This window comes from Poecilia mexicana, unplaced genomic scaffold (genome assembly GCF_051168715.1).
Source record: "Poecilia mexicana isolate PSO_F unplaced genomic scaffold, ASM5116871v1 scaffold_14, whole genome shotgun sequence".
Taxonomy (NCBI): Eukaryota; Metazoa; Chordata; class Actinopteri; order Cyprinodontiformes; family Poeciliidae; genus Poecilia; species Poecilia mexicana.
Genome location: NW_028263383.1, coordinates 18,858,232 through 18,873,430, shown reverse-complemented (window position 1 = coordinate 18,873,430; position 15,199 = coordinate 18,858,232). Strand labels below are relative to the sequence as shown.

Genomic DNA, 15,199 nt, shown 5'->3' with positions numbered 1-15,199 from the left:
CTTACTGGTATGGAGTGTGGTTCGTGATGGTTTAAATATTTATCCTCATCTATATATTCTACCATAATTCTATCTAAACATACACTCACACATTCACACTTAAAACATACATACTTGTGCACAACTTTGCGTATCATGCCTTCATTCACAAACACACTTACTATAATTAAATTCTATGATATACTTTAGTTTTCTTTAGAAATCGAATAATTATTTGTATATGTTTACTCCCTAAATTCTTCCTCAATATATCTAATAAATTAACCTTCTCCTTAATACTTTCAAACTCTCTCTTCATATATCTTCCCTCTTTTTAATATTTATGGCATTCTAATACAACATGCTCTATAGTTTCATATTTATCACAGTGATCACATTTACCAGTTTTATGTTTTTGAATTTTAAAAAGTGTATAATTAAGTCCTGTATGTCCAAATCTTAACCTTGTTATCACTCTTTCCTCCTTTCTATTTCTTCTTCCATTTCTTCTTTCTCCTTCTGAATTTTATAAAACCATCTTCCTGTTTTATCTTCATCCCACCTTTTTTTTGCCAAACTTTCATCAGTTTCTCTTTAACAATACTCTTTCCTTCAGCTTTACTTATTTTAACTGTAAAGCTAATAGAATTTTTAATTGCCCTCTTTGCCATTTTATCTGCCCTCTCGTTTCCTTCTACTCCAATATGTGCTGGAACCCACACAAATATAACTATTAAATCCATGTTTTGCATTCTGAATAATAAATTAAATATTTCTAACAAAATGTCCATCCTACTATCTGTTTGATTATTTTTTAAACTTAATAATGCAGAGCTTGAATCTGAACATATTGTTGTTTTTAATGGTTTCATATCTTCTACCCATTGTAAAGCTAGTAATATTGCCAACATTTCTCCTGTGTAAACTGATAATCCATCTGTAATTCGTTTTCCTATTTTTATATTGAATTCTGGTACCACAAACGCTATTCCTATTTTCCCAGTTATTTCTGATGCATCAGTATAAATTTGAATTTATTAATAATTATTTAAATATAATTGCACTGAATAACTATCTACAATGTAAGATTTATCTTTTTTTTGTTTTTGTTTTTGTTTTTCCCATTACTGGCATATCTACTCTTGCTTCTGGTAGAATCCAGGGTGGTATAATTGATATTGGTGTTGTTTGACTAATTTCTAAATTATTTATTTTAATTTTTTTTTTATTTTATTTTTAATTGTCCATCCAAAACTCCTCATTTCTTTTTCTTTTTCCCAACATGGATTTAAAATTTCCAGAGTTGGATGATTAGCGTTATTTCCTTGCAAATTTAACCAATAATTAATTTCTAATTTTGTTCTTCTTAAATCTAACGGCATTTCTCCCATTTCTATTTCTAAGGCTGCTGTTGGTGTGGTTTTAAATGCTCCAGTACATAATCTTAGTGTCATAATGGGTCTAATGTTTCATGCCCACATGCAGAAACACCAACAGAGAGATGGAAGTAAAAGATGTTTATTGCAAAAATCAAACAAAGAAACACGGCTAGGGGGTCAGCGGGTCGGAGTCCGGGTGCGTCTGCACACAAGGGAAGAGAGAGGTTAATGGTTTCACAGGGGATGAGAAGGGAGTTAACGAATGGCCGTGAGCTCTGTTCTTACTTGAAAAGCAAGTGGAGAATGATGGGCGGAGGAACGTGGTTCCAGATGAGGGGGAAAGCTGATGTTGGCTGGCTGAAGATTAACCCGACATTGGCGGGTGGGCAGGTCAGATTTGCAGCGAGGTGTCACAAAAGGTTTCTTCAGGGCTGGTGGTCTTGAGGAAACCGACTCCAAAGGTCTCAAAGGATTCCTGAGGAAGAGCCACAAGAAACAGGGTGAGGGCCTGAACAAACTCGGATCAAAAAACAAGATGTCTCTAGACTAAACACTAGTGATGGGTCCAGCAACACCGACGCACCGGCGTATGCATCAAGCCCATAGACCAACACCCGTGTCGGTGCGCGTATTGGTTTCAGCAAGTCACGTGACCAATACAGGAACTGTTTCGAAATGACACTGGATGCCAAACTGTGTTTATAAGGAAGCGAATCTGTCAAAAGCATTTGCCAAACAAATTCTTGATCTTTTACATCGTCATCTAGCAGTTTCAAACAAAATGTTTCCGCAGTGTGGGGCCATTTTGATCTTATGTTGGAAAATAAATTTGTTTTCATTTTTGTCGTTTCATCCGGTTCTTGTCAGTTTCTACTTGATCTATCTGAACCCAAATTCAGCTGAAACTGACTTTTAGTTTACTTTCATATTATGTTCTGCAGGTTAAGTGTCGCATATGTTTGACTAAACTGTCTTATTTAAATAAATCCACATTTTCAATGCTGAGGCATTATGAGGCATGAGAATGAAGTTCTACAAATTACTCAGTTGCTTTTTATAAATTATTTCATATACAGTGAACCCTCGCTGTAATGCGGTTCACTTTTCACGGTATCGCTGCTTCGCAGATTTTTTTGTGCAGTTTTTTTTCCTACAGTGTTGTTCGCCCTGCTTGACCGCTGGTTTATTGACCATATGATTGGTAAAAACAATCTCCGCGCTACCTGAGTGCCAATAACGTTACGGTGTTTCCATCTCCACTCAGGAGATGGAAACTGAAACTTTCAATGTCTGCTGGAAAAAAAACAACAAAAATAACTGTGGCCAGAGGCAGCGCAAAACCCGACCGGAGGCTCGTTTGATGAGATCCATCACTCTGCCATAGATACAGCTGTGAATCTCGCAAAGCAGCTTGGAGGAGACGCTTTAATGACATGACTACGGATCACATTAAGGCCCGATTGATGCACACGCACATCCGCTGACCTGAAAACAGGTTTTGTTCTTTGGTTTCAATGTAGAGTATTTATGTATGCTGTGTAATAACTGTAAAAAAGGATTTCGCCTATCACGGGTTATTTTCGGAACGCAACCCCTAAGAAAAACAAGGGTTCGCTGTAAATGTAGTGTTTACTTACTTTTTTTCTACAGCAGAAGTTTTGTCAAAAAAGCGAAACAGGCTTCATTTCATAAGGTTGTAAAAACTTTTTAATAAAAATGTGTGGGAAAAAACAGTCCATGCATCCTCATTCCAAACACACTTAAATTTTCACTTTATGGTACCTGTTCACATTCTTTATTGACTGTATATCAAATATATTTTAACTGTAACTGAAGATATGACATAATACAACGTATAATATTCAATAAAATACAAAGACTTAAATCTTATTGTATAGACTTGGTCATCAAATCACTACGTTGCCTGTAGGAATTTTTAATGTCCAGCAGGTGTCAGTATTGAGTGACACAGTATCGACACAGTATCAATACAGTGTTGCTATGAGTCGAAACGCCTCATGACGCCTCATTTACCCATCACTACTAAACACACTGAGGAGCTAGAGTACCAAAATTGGCAAACACTCTGGCAAGGAAGTGTTGGCTGTTTGCTGCTTATATACTCCTGTGGATAATTCCCCTCAGGTGTGGGTAGTTGAGCCTGCAGGCACGCCCTCTCCAGCAGAGTGATCCAACGGCTCCCTCTGGTGGACTGCCGAAGAACTGAAAAGGAAGCCAAACTAATCCCCACACCCTGGGACCCAACACTTAGTGCCTGATGTTGGATAATGTCTAATTTAACCAGATGTGTTTTAGCTGCTGAACCGTAAACTAAACAACCAAAGTCTATGTTGGACCTTATCATACCTGTGTAAATCTGTTTTAGTGATTTCCTATCTGCTCCCCACTGCCAGCCAGACATCTCAAAATATTCAAAATCTTCTTACATTTATCAACAACTTTTTGAATATGTATATGCCATTTTAATTTTTCATCAAACCATAATCCTAAAAATTTTATACACTTTACGTGTTCTAACTCTTAATTATATAATTTCAATTTTATTTCCTTATTTATTTTTTTCTGAGTAAATATCATTACTTTTGTTTTATCAACTGAGAACTTAAATCCCCATTGCAACACCCATTTCTCTATTTCAATAATAACCTCTTGTAATTTTTTAAACAATAAAATCAACGTTTTCCCCCCTTTTCCAAACAGCTCCATCATCTGCAAAAGTGAACAACCCATGTCTTTTCCAATATCTTTAAATACGTAATTTATCATAATTGAAAACAGTAATGGACTTATAATACTCCCCTGTGGAGTTCCATTTTCTACTATATATTTTCCTGAGATAACTTCTCCTATTCTAACTTGTATTTTCCTGTTTGATAAAAAGTCTTTAATCCATTTAAATATTCTCCCTTTAATACCCAACTTGTATAATTTAATTAATAATTCCTTCACCCACATCATGATTTTGATTTTTCTATATCAAAAAATATTGCCACTACACTTTCTTTATTTACTTGTGCTCTTCTAATGTCATGCTCTAAACAGAGCGTTGGATCGTTACTCCTCCCTTTTCGAAAACCACTTTGATATTTTGACATCTAACTTTTTTAATCTAGTTTTAGCTGCTGAACCATACACCACACTCCCATAATCTATACTTGATCGAATTAATGACACATAAATATTTTTAAGTGATTCAAAGCTTGCAGCCCATGTCAACCCTGCTAAACACCTCCTAATGTTAAGAACCTTTTTACTTTTCTCCATAATATTTTCTATGTGATTTTCCCAAGTTAGTTTCTTATCAAAAACTACTCCCAAAAAAAGAAAACAGTCAATCCTGTCTAACTCTTTCCCATATAAATACAACTTTTTATCAACCCCAATTTTTTTATTTGTAAAAAACATCACTTTTGTATTTTAATTGAAAATTTAAAGCCCCACTCTACCCCCCACTTACCCACTTTATCTATACCTTCCTGAAGTTTTAAAATAAGATGTTCTACATTCCTTCCCCCTTTCAGTTGATCTAGCTTAACTTCAAGTAATACAACTAGTGTACCAAAGTGTTTGTAGCAGTGTTGTGTTCAAGACCACCTAACCCGAGACCAAGACCAAGACCAAGACCAGAGTGTATTGAGACCGAGACAAGACCGAGACCAAATGCGGTCGAGTCTGAGACAAGACCGAGACCATCAAAAAATGGTCTTAAGACCGGTCTCGAGACCAAGACCAACTTCAAGTACCACAACACTGGTTTGTAGTATCAGCTTAACGTTGCGAGGCCTGCCTCAAGAAATTGAAACACTTTTTTCATTTATTTATTTTTTTTCGAAGACGACTGAGGTCAGGTGTTTTCACACACTTGCAGACTCCGGTCTTCAGTCCATTTCACACACTTACAGATTTTTTTCAGACTGATGGAGACTTTACCCAGATGGGAGTTTGAGGTAAAAGCAGATAGAAAATGATGTAGTGCGTTAGCTTCGGCCTCTGTGGCTGGCTGACGTTTATGCTCAGTGGAACCAGGAGAGGAAGCCGAGGCAACGGAACGACAAACTTATCAACAACAAAAAGAAAAGCATTGATCTGATTCTAAGAGAAACGAACACAAGGATAAACTGAGAAACTCAAGAAAATTAACTGGAAGGATAAAACCCTAATGAGAACAACAAACAACTGAAAATGGCAAGACCATTGTAGCGATAATACAGAAATTAGAGATCATTAATTAAAGCCAAAACCCAGGATTGCAACACAAACTGCGTTTTGCCGGGCCACTACGTGAACAGAATTGACTGAATATTAATATTTTTATACAAACACAAACATACAAACAGGAATAACATTCAAAGCACATTTTAGAACATATGGTGATACCCCCTCAGATTTCCACCCTGCCCCTCCAAAAAAGAGGGGAAAACCATTTAACATCACATAGTGATTATTCCATCCCAGTCTCAGGTTATCATCATCATCATCATCATCATCATCACACGGTGACCAAACATGGCCTGTTGTTTATTGTCCTGTTGTTACGGGAGCTTTGACTCCGTCCGAGGCCAACGTTCGACAGTGACGGCTCGCTGCATCTATTGGATTATAGGAGGGATTTAAAACCAGGATTAAGCTCTGGATGGGAGACGGCGTGGGGGCTGCGTGGCTCTTGCATCACAGGGGTGTGTGTGTGTTAGGGTGTGTGTGTTTGTGTGTGGGGAGAAGTTTGCTTCGAGGTTGCGGAGCGCAGCTCGGTCGCTTTTGGCGGTCGTCTCCGGCTCCTGACTGTGGAACATGAACCTGTTCTGCTTCATGCTGGTAAGGCTGAGCTTCTGAAGTGTTTGAAATGTTTTGAGTTAGTCGGTCGGGAGAATCTGTTTGACTCCTGCGACCTTTTGAAGAGAGCCGGTGAGCTGAGGAATCTACGAGGAGCTCTGGGGACGTCGTTGGTGTTGGAAAGAAGATTCGGTTGATTTCTGAGAAGCGTTCTTCTCTTGCTGTACATAGTTTGGGATTTATGAAAACATGTTTATAGTTGCACAGACTTAACGTTAAGGAATGGAAGTTTAAGATTTTATTGAATTCTGATTGTATTTCTATTGATCAAAACATCAAATCAACCTTAAAAAAAACAACAAAGGTTTAAACTAAAAGCTCTGAAGGTGTTCTACTAGACTGGTAACACATTCATTGTTACACAACTGATACTTAAAGATTAGAAATTATTTGTGATTTCTATCACAAGATTTGACGATAATAGATGAAACAGTTATTTTTTCTTTCTGCTTAACGTAGGGAATGCACAGATTTTTTGAAATGCGTTTTGTAACGAAAGCCGTCCAAAGAGCAACTCTGGCTTTGTAATCGGCTCCTTGTTTGAGGAATTGACATCCAGCAGCTTTCTCCTGCCGTGATTCTGAACATCGATGGCTCTGGGATTACTTTGATTTTTGTCGCCTTTAGACACGACAGGTCACCACCTCTTCAGGAACTAGTTTGTATTTTTAGAATTGAGGTTTTGTGAAATTATTACCAGAACTAATTATAACCATAACTTACAGTGGTGGAAAGCTAACATCTCTGACTGGACTGACTAAAATAATTCAAAGTATTTGTGGATATCAAACGTCTGCAGTTTTTCCCAGAGACTCAGGCAACGTCCATTTTACTAAGCAAAGCATCGCCGGTTGAGGCTGCTTCCTGTTCATCTTAACAAATAGTTTGAAATCCCATAAAGTTGTGTATTTTGGTTCAGGATGTTATTTGTGCTGAAAACATGAGATATGGTACATTCATGTTATGGTAACTATCATAAAAGGGAATTACTGCAGTGGACCTGTGTTGGTATGGAGTCTAAGACATGATGCGGATCTGATGGTACAACTGCAAAATCAACCTTTGGCACAAGGTGGCCTGGTACAAAGTGCACTTCAATACAACTTTACATTTGAACAGCGTCTTTGTTATGGGCCACAGGAATCCAATGACATCTGAGACCAATCTGGAAAACCCAAGACTGACACGACTGACAGTCGATTAGTGTGTAACTCAGTAGACGTGTCAATCTGCGTTAGATTGCATATTTTCAGAGCACCCAACTGTCCAAGAACCAACAGAGACAGTTTGTATTTGAACAGTTGTCGTTTTTCAGATGACGAGGACATGAAATCTGCTTGTTTTGTTTCTGTAGGATGGCTCCACTGAGAGCATCTATGAACCAGCGAACAGCCAGACGAACAAGGACGTCTCGCCCAAGTGTCAGTGCAGTTCTGGGCATCTACGGTGCAAACCTGAGTGGGGCGGCTCAGACCCGTCCATCAGCTCTGTAAGTCTGTCTCTGTTCTGTCTTCCCTCCACAATAAGCAGACACCGATGTTGAACTCTGAGTAATTAATCCAGTTTCATTAAGCGTAGCCCAACACTGTGGGCTTGGTTATGTAAAAAAAAAAGAAAAAAAGAAGGTGCAACGTTAAAGTTTCTGTGATATGGTCTAGTGAGAAATTATAGAAACTGAGTGACTGGATTGGACTTTCAGCTCAATGTTTAAGACGATGCTTTATTTTTTCAAGGACAAACATCAGAAAAGGACCAAACCTAAAGAGGAAAGCAGAAGGTACTTCATCTGAGGTTATTAACGCTTCTTTTCTTTTTTTTCAATCAATAAGTTGATTAATTAATTGCTATTTGCCATTTTAGATCATGTAAGCCAATGGAGGATGAAACCTTTGGTGAGTACAAAATAATACAAGACTGCATTCTTAAAAAAAATGCTATGCTAGTTGGATGATGTTGCTAACCCAGACAAAATACCAGAATCAGAAAACCTTCAGTAAATCAGATCTGATCTAATTAATGCATCAAAAGTTAGAGCGGAAACTATTATTTAGCGTATAAACCAAAGACACAGTAATAAAAACCAGATAAAGGATGAAGACTTGATGTACAAGGAGACTGTCTTTTAGTTTCTTCTTTTAGACCCAGAGCATTTGTAATAATGTGCTCAGCTGCTTTTCATTTGCGACGAGTTGCATTTAAAAGGCTTGTTTTATAAAGTGTGTGTGTTTGGCCTTAATTTTACCTTAAACAGTTTTCTCTGCTTTCTGAAGCTTGCAGTGAGAGCAGCGCGTTAACAAGACAAGTCCAAATCAGAGAGCCGGCCTCAGAAAGAACAAGGACAGATCCACCAGCTCAGGTAGAACCCGCCCAGAACAAATCTCACTTTAACATAATGATCTGTTAAAATGAACTTTCACTTTACATTTTCCAAGCAAACAGTCTCACATTTGGTTCCCAAGCGTGGTGCAGAGCATTTGAGTGCTTCCTTGCTGTTGCCGTGACTAAACAACGACCTTTTCTGCTCAAATGATAATTTTGCAAAGCTGTGCAGACGCCAGAACGTTGTGTCTACTCTTGTGAAGTGCTGTTGGGTTTGTGTGTGAGTTTCAAACATGTCTGAGCCGAACGGATGCTTTGTTCTCTAACTGCAGCCTGGTGACTCTGCTGAAACCACGGGACGACTGAAAAAGCTTCAAAAACTGGTTCACATAAAGAACGGCCATCAGACTGACAGCGTTAAAGACTCAAGCACAACCAAGAAACACGGTGAGTCACTGCAGGTTCGTCTCTGTTCTGTGATCCGAGTCAAAGTGGTGAATAATAATAATAATTTCTGCTTATATTCAGATTGCTTGGCAGAAGGGGTGAGACACAACGGCACGGTGCTAACCTGCATCGGCCTTTCGAGGAGGACGGAGAAGAGCTCCCCTAAAGCCGCTGCAGCGCCACACCCGCTTCAGCCGCGTCAGAGTCTCCCCGGAGAAGCGACCGAAGGAGGGTTCTGGAGCCCAAGGACGGGGCGTCGGAGGCGGAAGACGTTCGAGTGTCCGCACGCTCGCCACCGGACTCCTGGGGAACCGTGCGCCCACGACGGCAACGTCTCGTCCCCGCCCTGGAGCTTGGAGTGGGATCGGTTTGAGAGTCTGATCCGGGAGCTGGACCGGAAACAGTCGGACCTGTCTCTGTCACGGATGATCCGGTCCCTCACGGATCTGCAGTCGTCAGAAAGCAACGTAAGATGAGGACGCACGACACCATCTTCTGACAAAAAACGTATTTTTTTCATTATGTTGGGTGACGGCGATTTAATTTTAATTTAAATTTTTTCCATGCATGTTTGAGAAACTCACATGGCAACCATTCAATGCAAAATGTCTCTGAGCTGCAGTTTCTAAGCTTCCCTCTCTCACATCTCCCCCACTCAACTCCTTCAGACTAGCCAGCAGCAATTAGCAAACACCTGGTGGAAGTGCGCATCTGCTGAGCTCATTATAGGAGCTGCTTCTCAGTGCGAAGTCGATAAAAATGTTGATGTCGTGACGACTTCCTGAAGGCGGAGTGTCAGAAAGAGCAGAGGCCTCATTTTTCTTACATTTCTTTTGTCATATTTGACATACGTCGCATTTGTTTAACAGTTGAAGTTACCATGGCTACTTGCTATAAAATTTAAGTCCGGATAACTTTACACAATCGGCGTCATGCCAGCAGAAAACAGCCCATGCAAACATCTGGTTTCAAGGGACGAGAAAATAAAAATCCATTATTTTGAAGATGAGCGCAGATGTTCGGTCCCCTCCTCCCCACGACCACCTTCCTGTCTACTGTTGTAAGGCTGACAGGGTTTAACCTAATTCTGTGTCGTCGTCACAGACAGGGAATGAACACAGGGAATGTTTATGTTGCGGGGTCACACCGAGAATAATAATAATAAAAAAAAAAAACATGTCCATCTGTCACCGCAGTACACATTTTTAATCCTTCCATTACCCGAGCAGTTGGTTCCGCTTGAGTGATTTGTTGCCATCGGACAACACAGAGCTCAAGCGAATCCAGGATAATGGCTCCAGAATCCCAAACTCCTCAATCCGACTTAAAAAGTGCAACCAGGAAATCAACTTGCTGAAAAGTAGAATCCGTTTGCGGCGGCCTCTCTCGGTTTAAAACGTGCTTTACTTCCAGGGAAGGCAGGAGGCCGCGGAGCTGAAGCTGCGGGGGATGGAGACGGAGACAGGAAGCGACCCGAAGCACATCGACGTCTCGCCAGAGGAAACCGGGGCAGCTCTTGGTGTAAGTTATGAATCAAACAAAGGTGAAAATTTGCTGCAGCTCACGCATCAAACATCTGGGAGGCAGCTGGCAGCCGCACACCTGCAATGCCAAACTCTATGATGGACTTCCTGTTTTGTGGGTCAGCGGACACAGACTGTCTCTGTTCTCACAAACTGAACTCATGATGAACTGATACCAGGATGCAGGCATGTCGATACGTCAGCGGTCTCAGACTTCAGTCCTCGGGGGGCCAGAGTTCTGCAGCTTTTAGTTTTGTTCCTCGTCCTACGCCACGTGTGTCAAACTCAAGGCCAGGGGGCCAAATCTAGCCCACCGCAGCTTTTTACGTGGCCCTGTAAACTCCAAATTGTATCAACAAGTTCCTCCGGTTTTTCACAAATCGGCAAAATTCGCACAAAATCAACAGTTCCCCACATTTTTGTCTGATTTTGCTGCAAATGTTTCTCAAAATTGGTCAAAAACATCGGGTTTAAGTCAGTGCTGCCTCAGCTTTACTTGATGTCGAGCGATGAATACAGCAGGTAATAATAAAAAGTCACTTTTAATATCGCACGTTAACGCAAATATGGTAGAAATTCCTTGCAAATATTTCTAAATTAGCAAAACAAAAAAAAAACCCAACAAAACACTAAAACAATCACAATATCCTGGAGAGACTGATCAATGTTCAGTATTATTTAATTCTAAGAAACACTTCTTGAATGCCGAAACAAACATCTGCTTATGAATATTTTAACAGTTCGGTGGGATTTATCAATACATCCTGGCGCAACCGGCCCTTTAAGAACATTCAGATTTTTGATTTGGCCCAAAATGAAAATGAGTTTGACGTCCCTGTCCTACACGCTTCAATTAAATGTCTAAACTTCCTCAGCGCCATCAGCTAATATTGGAGCCAGATGTGCTGAGGCAGAGAGACACCTAAAAGCTCCACCGGCCCTTTCACCGGAAAGTGAAAGCTGTCCACAGGTAGTCAGGGATTTCACTCAGAGCAAACCTCTTTGGTGTTGACTATAAAAAGCAAGCCAGCGTTTACAGGATTATGCGTATTGCTTGCCAGAGCAGTTGCGCGTCTCAGAAAAGAACGGGAATTAAACTGCGCCGTCACACGAGGAATTAAACCGCACCTTGGTGCTCTGACGGAGCTTATCAACTTCCTTTCCGGCTGGGTTTTTTTTTTTTTTTTTTTGTTCTTTCTTTTTTTATAGTTCCAGATGTACGCGCTAGGAGAAGCATGGAGACAACAGGAGCTAAATCACACACACTACAAGGCAGAGCAGATAAGGGGCAAGTTAAAAATGCGACTACTGTTATTTTTACTCCATAGAGCAGAGACGTGCAGAACGATGAGGCAGTGAAGAGGGACAGGGGGACGTGTGCTAACGGACGCAGACGGTCCAGGACCTCCCTGGACAGCCTCTACAGCCTGAAGAGTGGACAGAGCTCCTCCAGTGAGACACGACTCATGAAATCCTTGCTTATAACGTAGCCGTACTCTGATCTCTGATAAAGGACTGGACTTGCATAGCGTTGAATTAAAATGATTTCTGACCACTCCCTGATGTTCCTGACCTCATAAGCATCAGAATTAACCAGGGTGCCAAAACTTTTATGAGGGTGTGAATACTTTTTAATATGTTCATTTTGCTTAGTTTTAACATGGGAAGCTACCCTGAGATTTTTAAAGTCCTGGGATCAACTTTTGCACAAAGTCATAGCAAACTTACCACATAGTTTCTTAAGCTCACACCTTTCAATTTCTTAGAACTTGGTTGTCAGAAAGTTCTCAGAATTGGTTGACTTTGGTGTTTTGTAACTGTTTTTCCACCACACCTGCGTGTGTGAAGAGCTGTATAAAGACAGGATGTCTCCTCACCCAAGTGGGACGCTGTCCGAGTGAGCTGCAGATGTTCAGTAAAGTATTTGTTCCTTGAAACTTTAACTCTTATCAACTAAATCAACTAAAAGTTCTCTCCAACAATAGCACGGTATTTCTCCGCTACAAGTCATATTCACCCATTCACAGATGCGCTATCTTGGTGGGCAACTTGGCCTTACCACATGTTCAAGTATCCTATGAGACACAGACACTCCTTACTGATATTTCCATCTGTATCTCACTATGTGTGTGCAGTGACTCTTCTGCTGTGTGCTTCAGGTGGCGTCACCAGTGGGTCAAACTGCTCCAGTAACAGAGAGAGTCTGAGGCTGGAGGACGAGCCGACGGTCGCACAGCAGTTCTGCTGCCGTGCGAGAGTTCATACGGAGTTTGTTCCAAGTCCGTACGACACGGAGTCGCTCACGCTCAAGGTACACGAGTCCCGGAGGAGACCGGAAATAGTTCCTCCAAACGAAACCCGAGCTTACATTGTTGTGTAAAATAGACTTTTTCTTTTCTTTGAGCTTTTCATCATTTTATAATGTTAGTCCCTCATCAAAAATATACCTGGAGTGTTGCCTTGACTCTCTCATGCTTGTTTTACAAATCCTGTAATCTCCCGTGGCAACCATTCAGCTTTAGAGCAGCACTCTCCCCCAGTCATCTCCTTCAGACTAGCCAGCAGCAATTAGCAAACACCTGGTTAGACCGCGCATCAGCTGAGGTCATTATACGAACTGCTGGATGCTGGTAAAAAGGTTATTGGAGGAGCAACATTGTGACGACTTCCTGGAGGCGGAGTTTCAGAAAGAGCAGCAGATTCTTAAAGAGACAGAGGCCCAATTTCAAGGCATTAAATTGCAAAGTCAAATTTCTTTTAAGTTATATTTAATATATATAGCATTTTTATAACAACTCAAGGTAACATTGTTACTTGATTGTTCTATAACTTGACACTATGTGCCAAGAAAATACATAATGCTGCCCCTTTAAAAAAAGAGCTAAAGGATTAAACACAAAATCTCTCTCAGTATTTTGGCATGCAACAGATGGAAACAATTTTGATTGTATAAATGATTTAAGCCGTAACTTTGCAACTATTATTTGAGGGATTTAATCAAATTTGACATACTGAAACTGAGAGGAACTTGTTTGCAGGTGGGAGATGTGATCGATGTCATCGCCAAGCCCCCCATGGGGACATGGACCGGCTCGCTGAACGGTCGAACGGGAAACTTCAAGTTCATCTACGTGGATGTGCTCACACACACCTCTAGCACGGCCCTGCACGAAGCGAGCCAGAAGTCAACGGTCCAGGAGGCGTTGAGGCGCCTCGGTTTGGAGGTGCAGCTCTCCCTCTGACGTGACACCTCCGTGTTTGTCTGAAAGACTCTAAACGGTGCTTTCTGCCTCATCAGGAACACGCCTTATCCCTGCAGCGCAGCGGTTACCAAACAGTGGATGACCTGAGGAAGCTGAGGGAGAGCGACCTGATGGAGCTGAACGTGACTCAGCCGGAGCACAGGGAACGTCTGCTGGCCGCCGTTGGCTCCCTGCAGCCACTGCACTGTAAGCGCCGGACCGGGGTAGCTCAGAGAGCAGACTTTGAAATACTCCTGTTAGTTTATAAATCACTGAATGGCTCAGCGAGAAAATATGGTTAAGATCTGCTGTTGTCATGTCGACCTTCCAGACCTCTCAGGAGAAGCAGCATTCAGCTTCTGTGTACCACAGATCTGGAATCAACTTCCAGGAAACTTGAAAACAGCTGAAACATTTTTTAAAATCTAGACTAAAACTCCACCTGTTTATAGCTGTCTTTGAACCACAATTAAGGTAACAATGATGTGTATTGATGAGTTTTGCGATGTGTTCATTATGTTTTCATGTCAAGTAGTTTCAACTTCCTCGTTCCTCGTTGCTCAGTGAACTTGATCGGTTTGAGCATCGTTCAGGAGCATTGTGAATGCAAATATTCTGAAACGAAACAAAAACCCAAATACTGGGGTTGTAGAAAGGGAATCGGGACGAGAGGCATTCCAGCGTAAGCAGAGGTGAAACCAAAGCTAGAGAGGTGAAAGTTAACAGGACGACCTCAGAGAGCAAATAGAGAGGATGAAATGAGGGCAGACAGGCTCTTCCTCCAATCACAGCAGTGATTTCTTCTCATCTACCCGCCTCTCTGATCACACGCTCCATCCAACCAAACCTGCTTCCCTGCCTTCTAGCCGACAGCCTGGCGGAGGACGAATCCAGTCCGGAACCGGAGCGGTCCAGTGAAGACGTGAAGAGCCGTCCCAGAGACTCGGGCTGCGTCATGACGGAGGACACGCGGCCTCATTTTCTCTCTGGATACGTCAAAGTGCCGTGAGGTTGGAATCGCTTCATTTTGCTAATGATCAAGTCCTCACACACGAACTGGCTCCTTTTTTGTTTTTCCTTTTCAGACGAGCTTCTTCTGTAACGTGATTTGTTTTCTGAAATAAAGATTTGATGAACACGTTCTCTCACTGATATCATTACAGGTGAGCTTCTGTGGAGAGTTTACGAGCAATCAGCATCTTACCCTCTGTGGTTTTACTTAATGCTTTAAAATACTGGTGAGACTTGACTAAACATTTTAAGTGCAGCGTCTGTAGTCAATAAAATTTTGATTGAAAACTATATGTAGATAAAATAAGCGAGATTTTAAATTCAAAAACCCTTTTGCGGTTAAAATATTGAATAGACATGAGCTCAACAAATATATGTATTTTTTTTTATCTGTTATTTATGTTATGCAAAGTCTTTTTTTTTTTTTCTTTTTTGGCCTCTGATTACT

The 15,199-nt window shown here is 41.0% G+C and overlaps 1 protein-coding gene across 1 annotated transcript; it reads left to right on the top strand.

The window, feature by feature from the left end:
• Nucleotides 1–6,167: 6,167 nt before the first annotated feature.
• samsn1b (SAM domain, SH3 domain and nuclear localisation signals 1b) lies at nt 6,168–14,888 on the top strand. The gene is made up of 13 exons (XM_088012621.1): nt 6,168–6,191; nt 7,564–7,698; nt 7,943–7,986; nt 8,070–8,101; nt 8,480–8,565; nt 8,861–8,975; nt 9,057–9,442; nt 10,389–10,496; nt 11,827–11,950; nt 12,658–12,809; nt 13,537–13,722; nt 13,797–13,947; nt 14,607–14,888. The coding sequence occupies exons 1-13, from the start codon at nt 6,168–6,170 to the stop codon at nt 14,747–14,749; spliced, it is 1,686 nt and encodes a 561-aa protein (XP_087868747.1). The 3' UTR covers nt 14,750–14,888.
• Nucleotides 14,889–15,199: the final 311 nt, after the last annotated feature.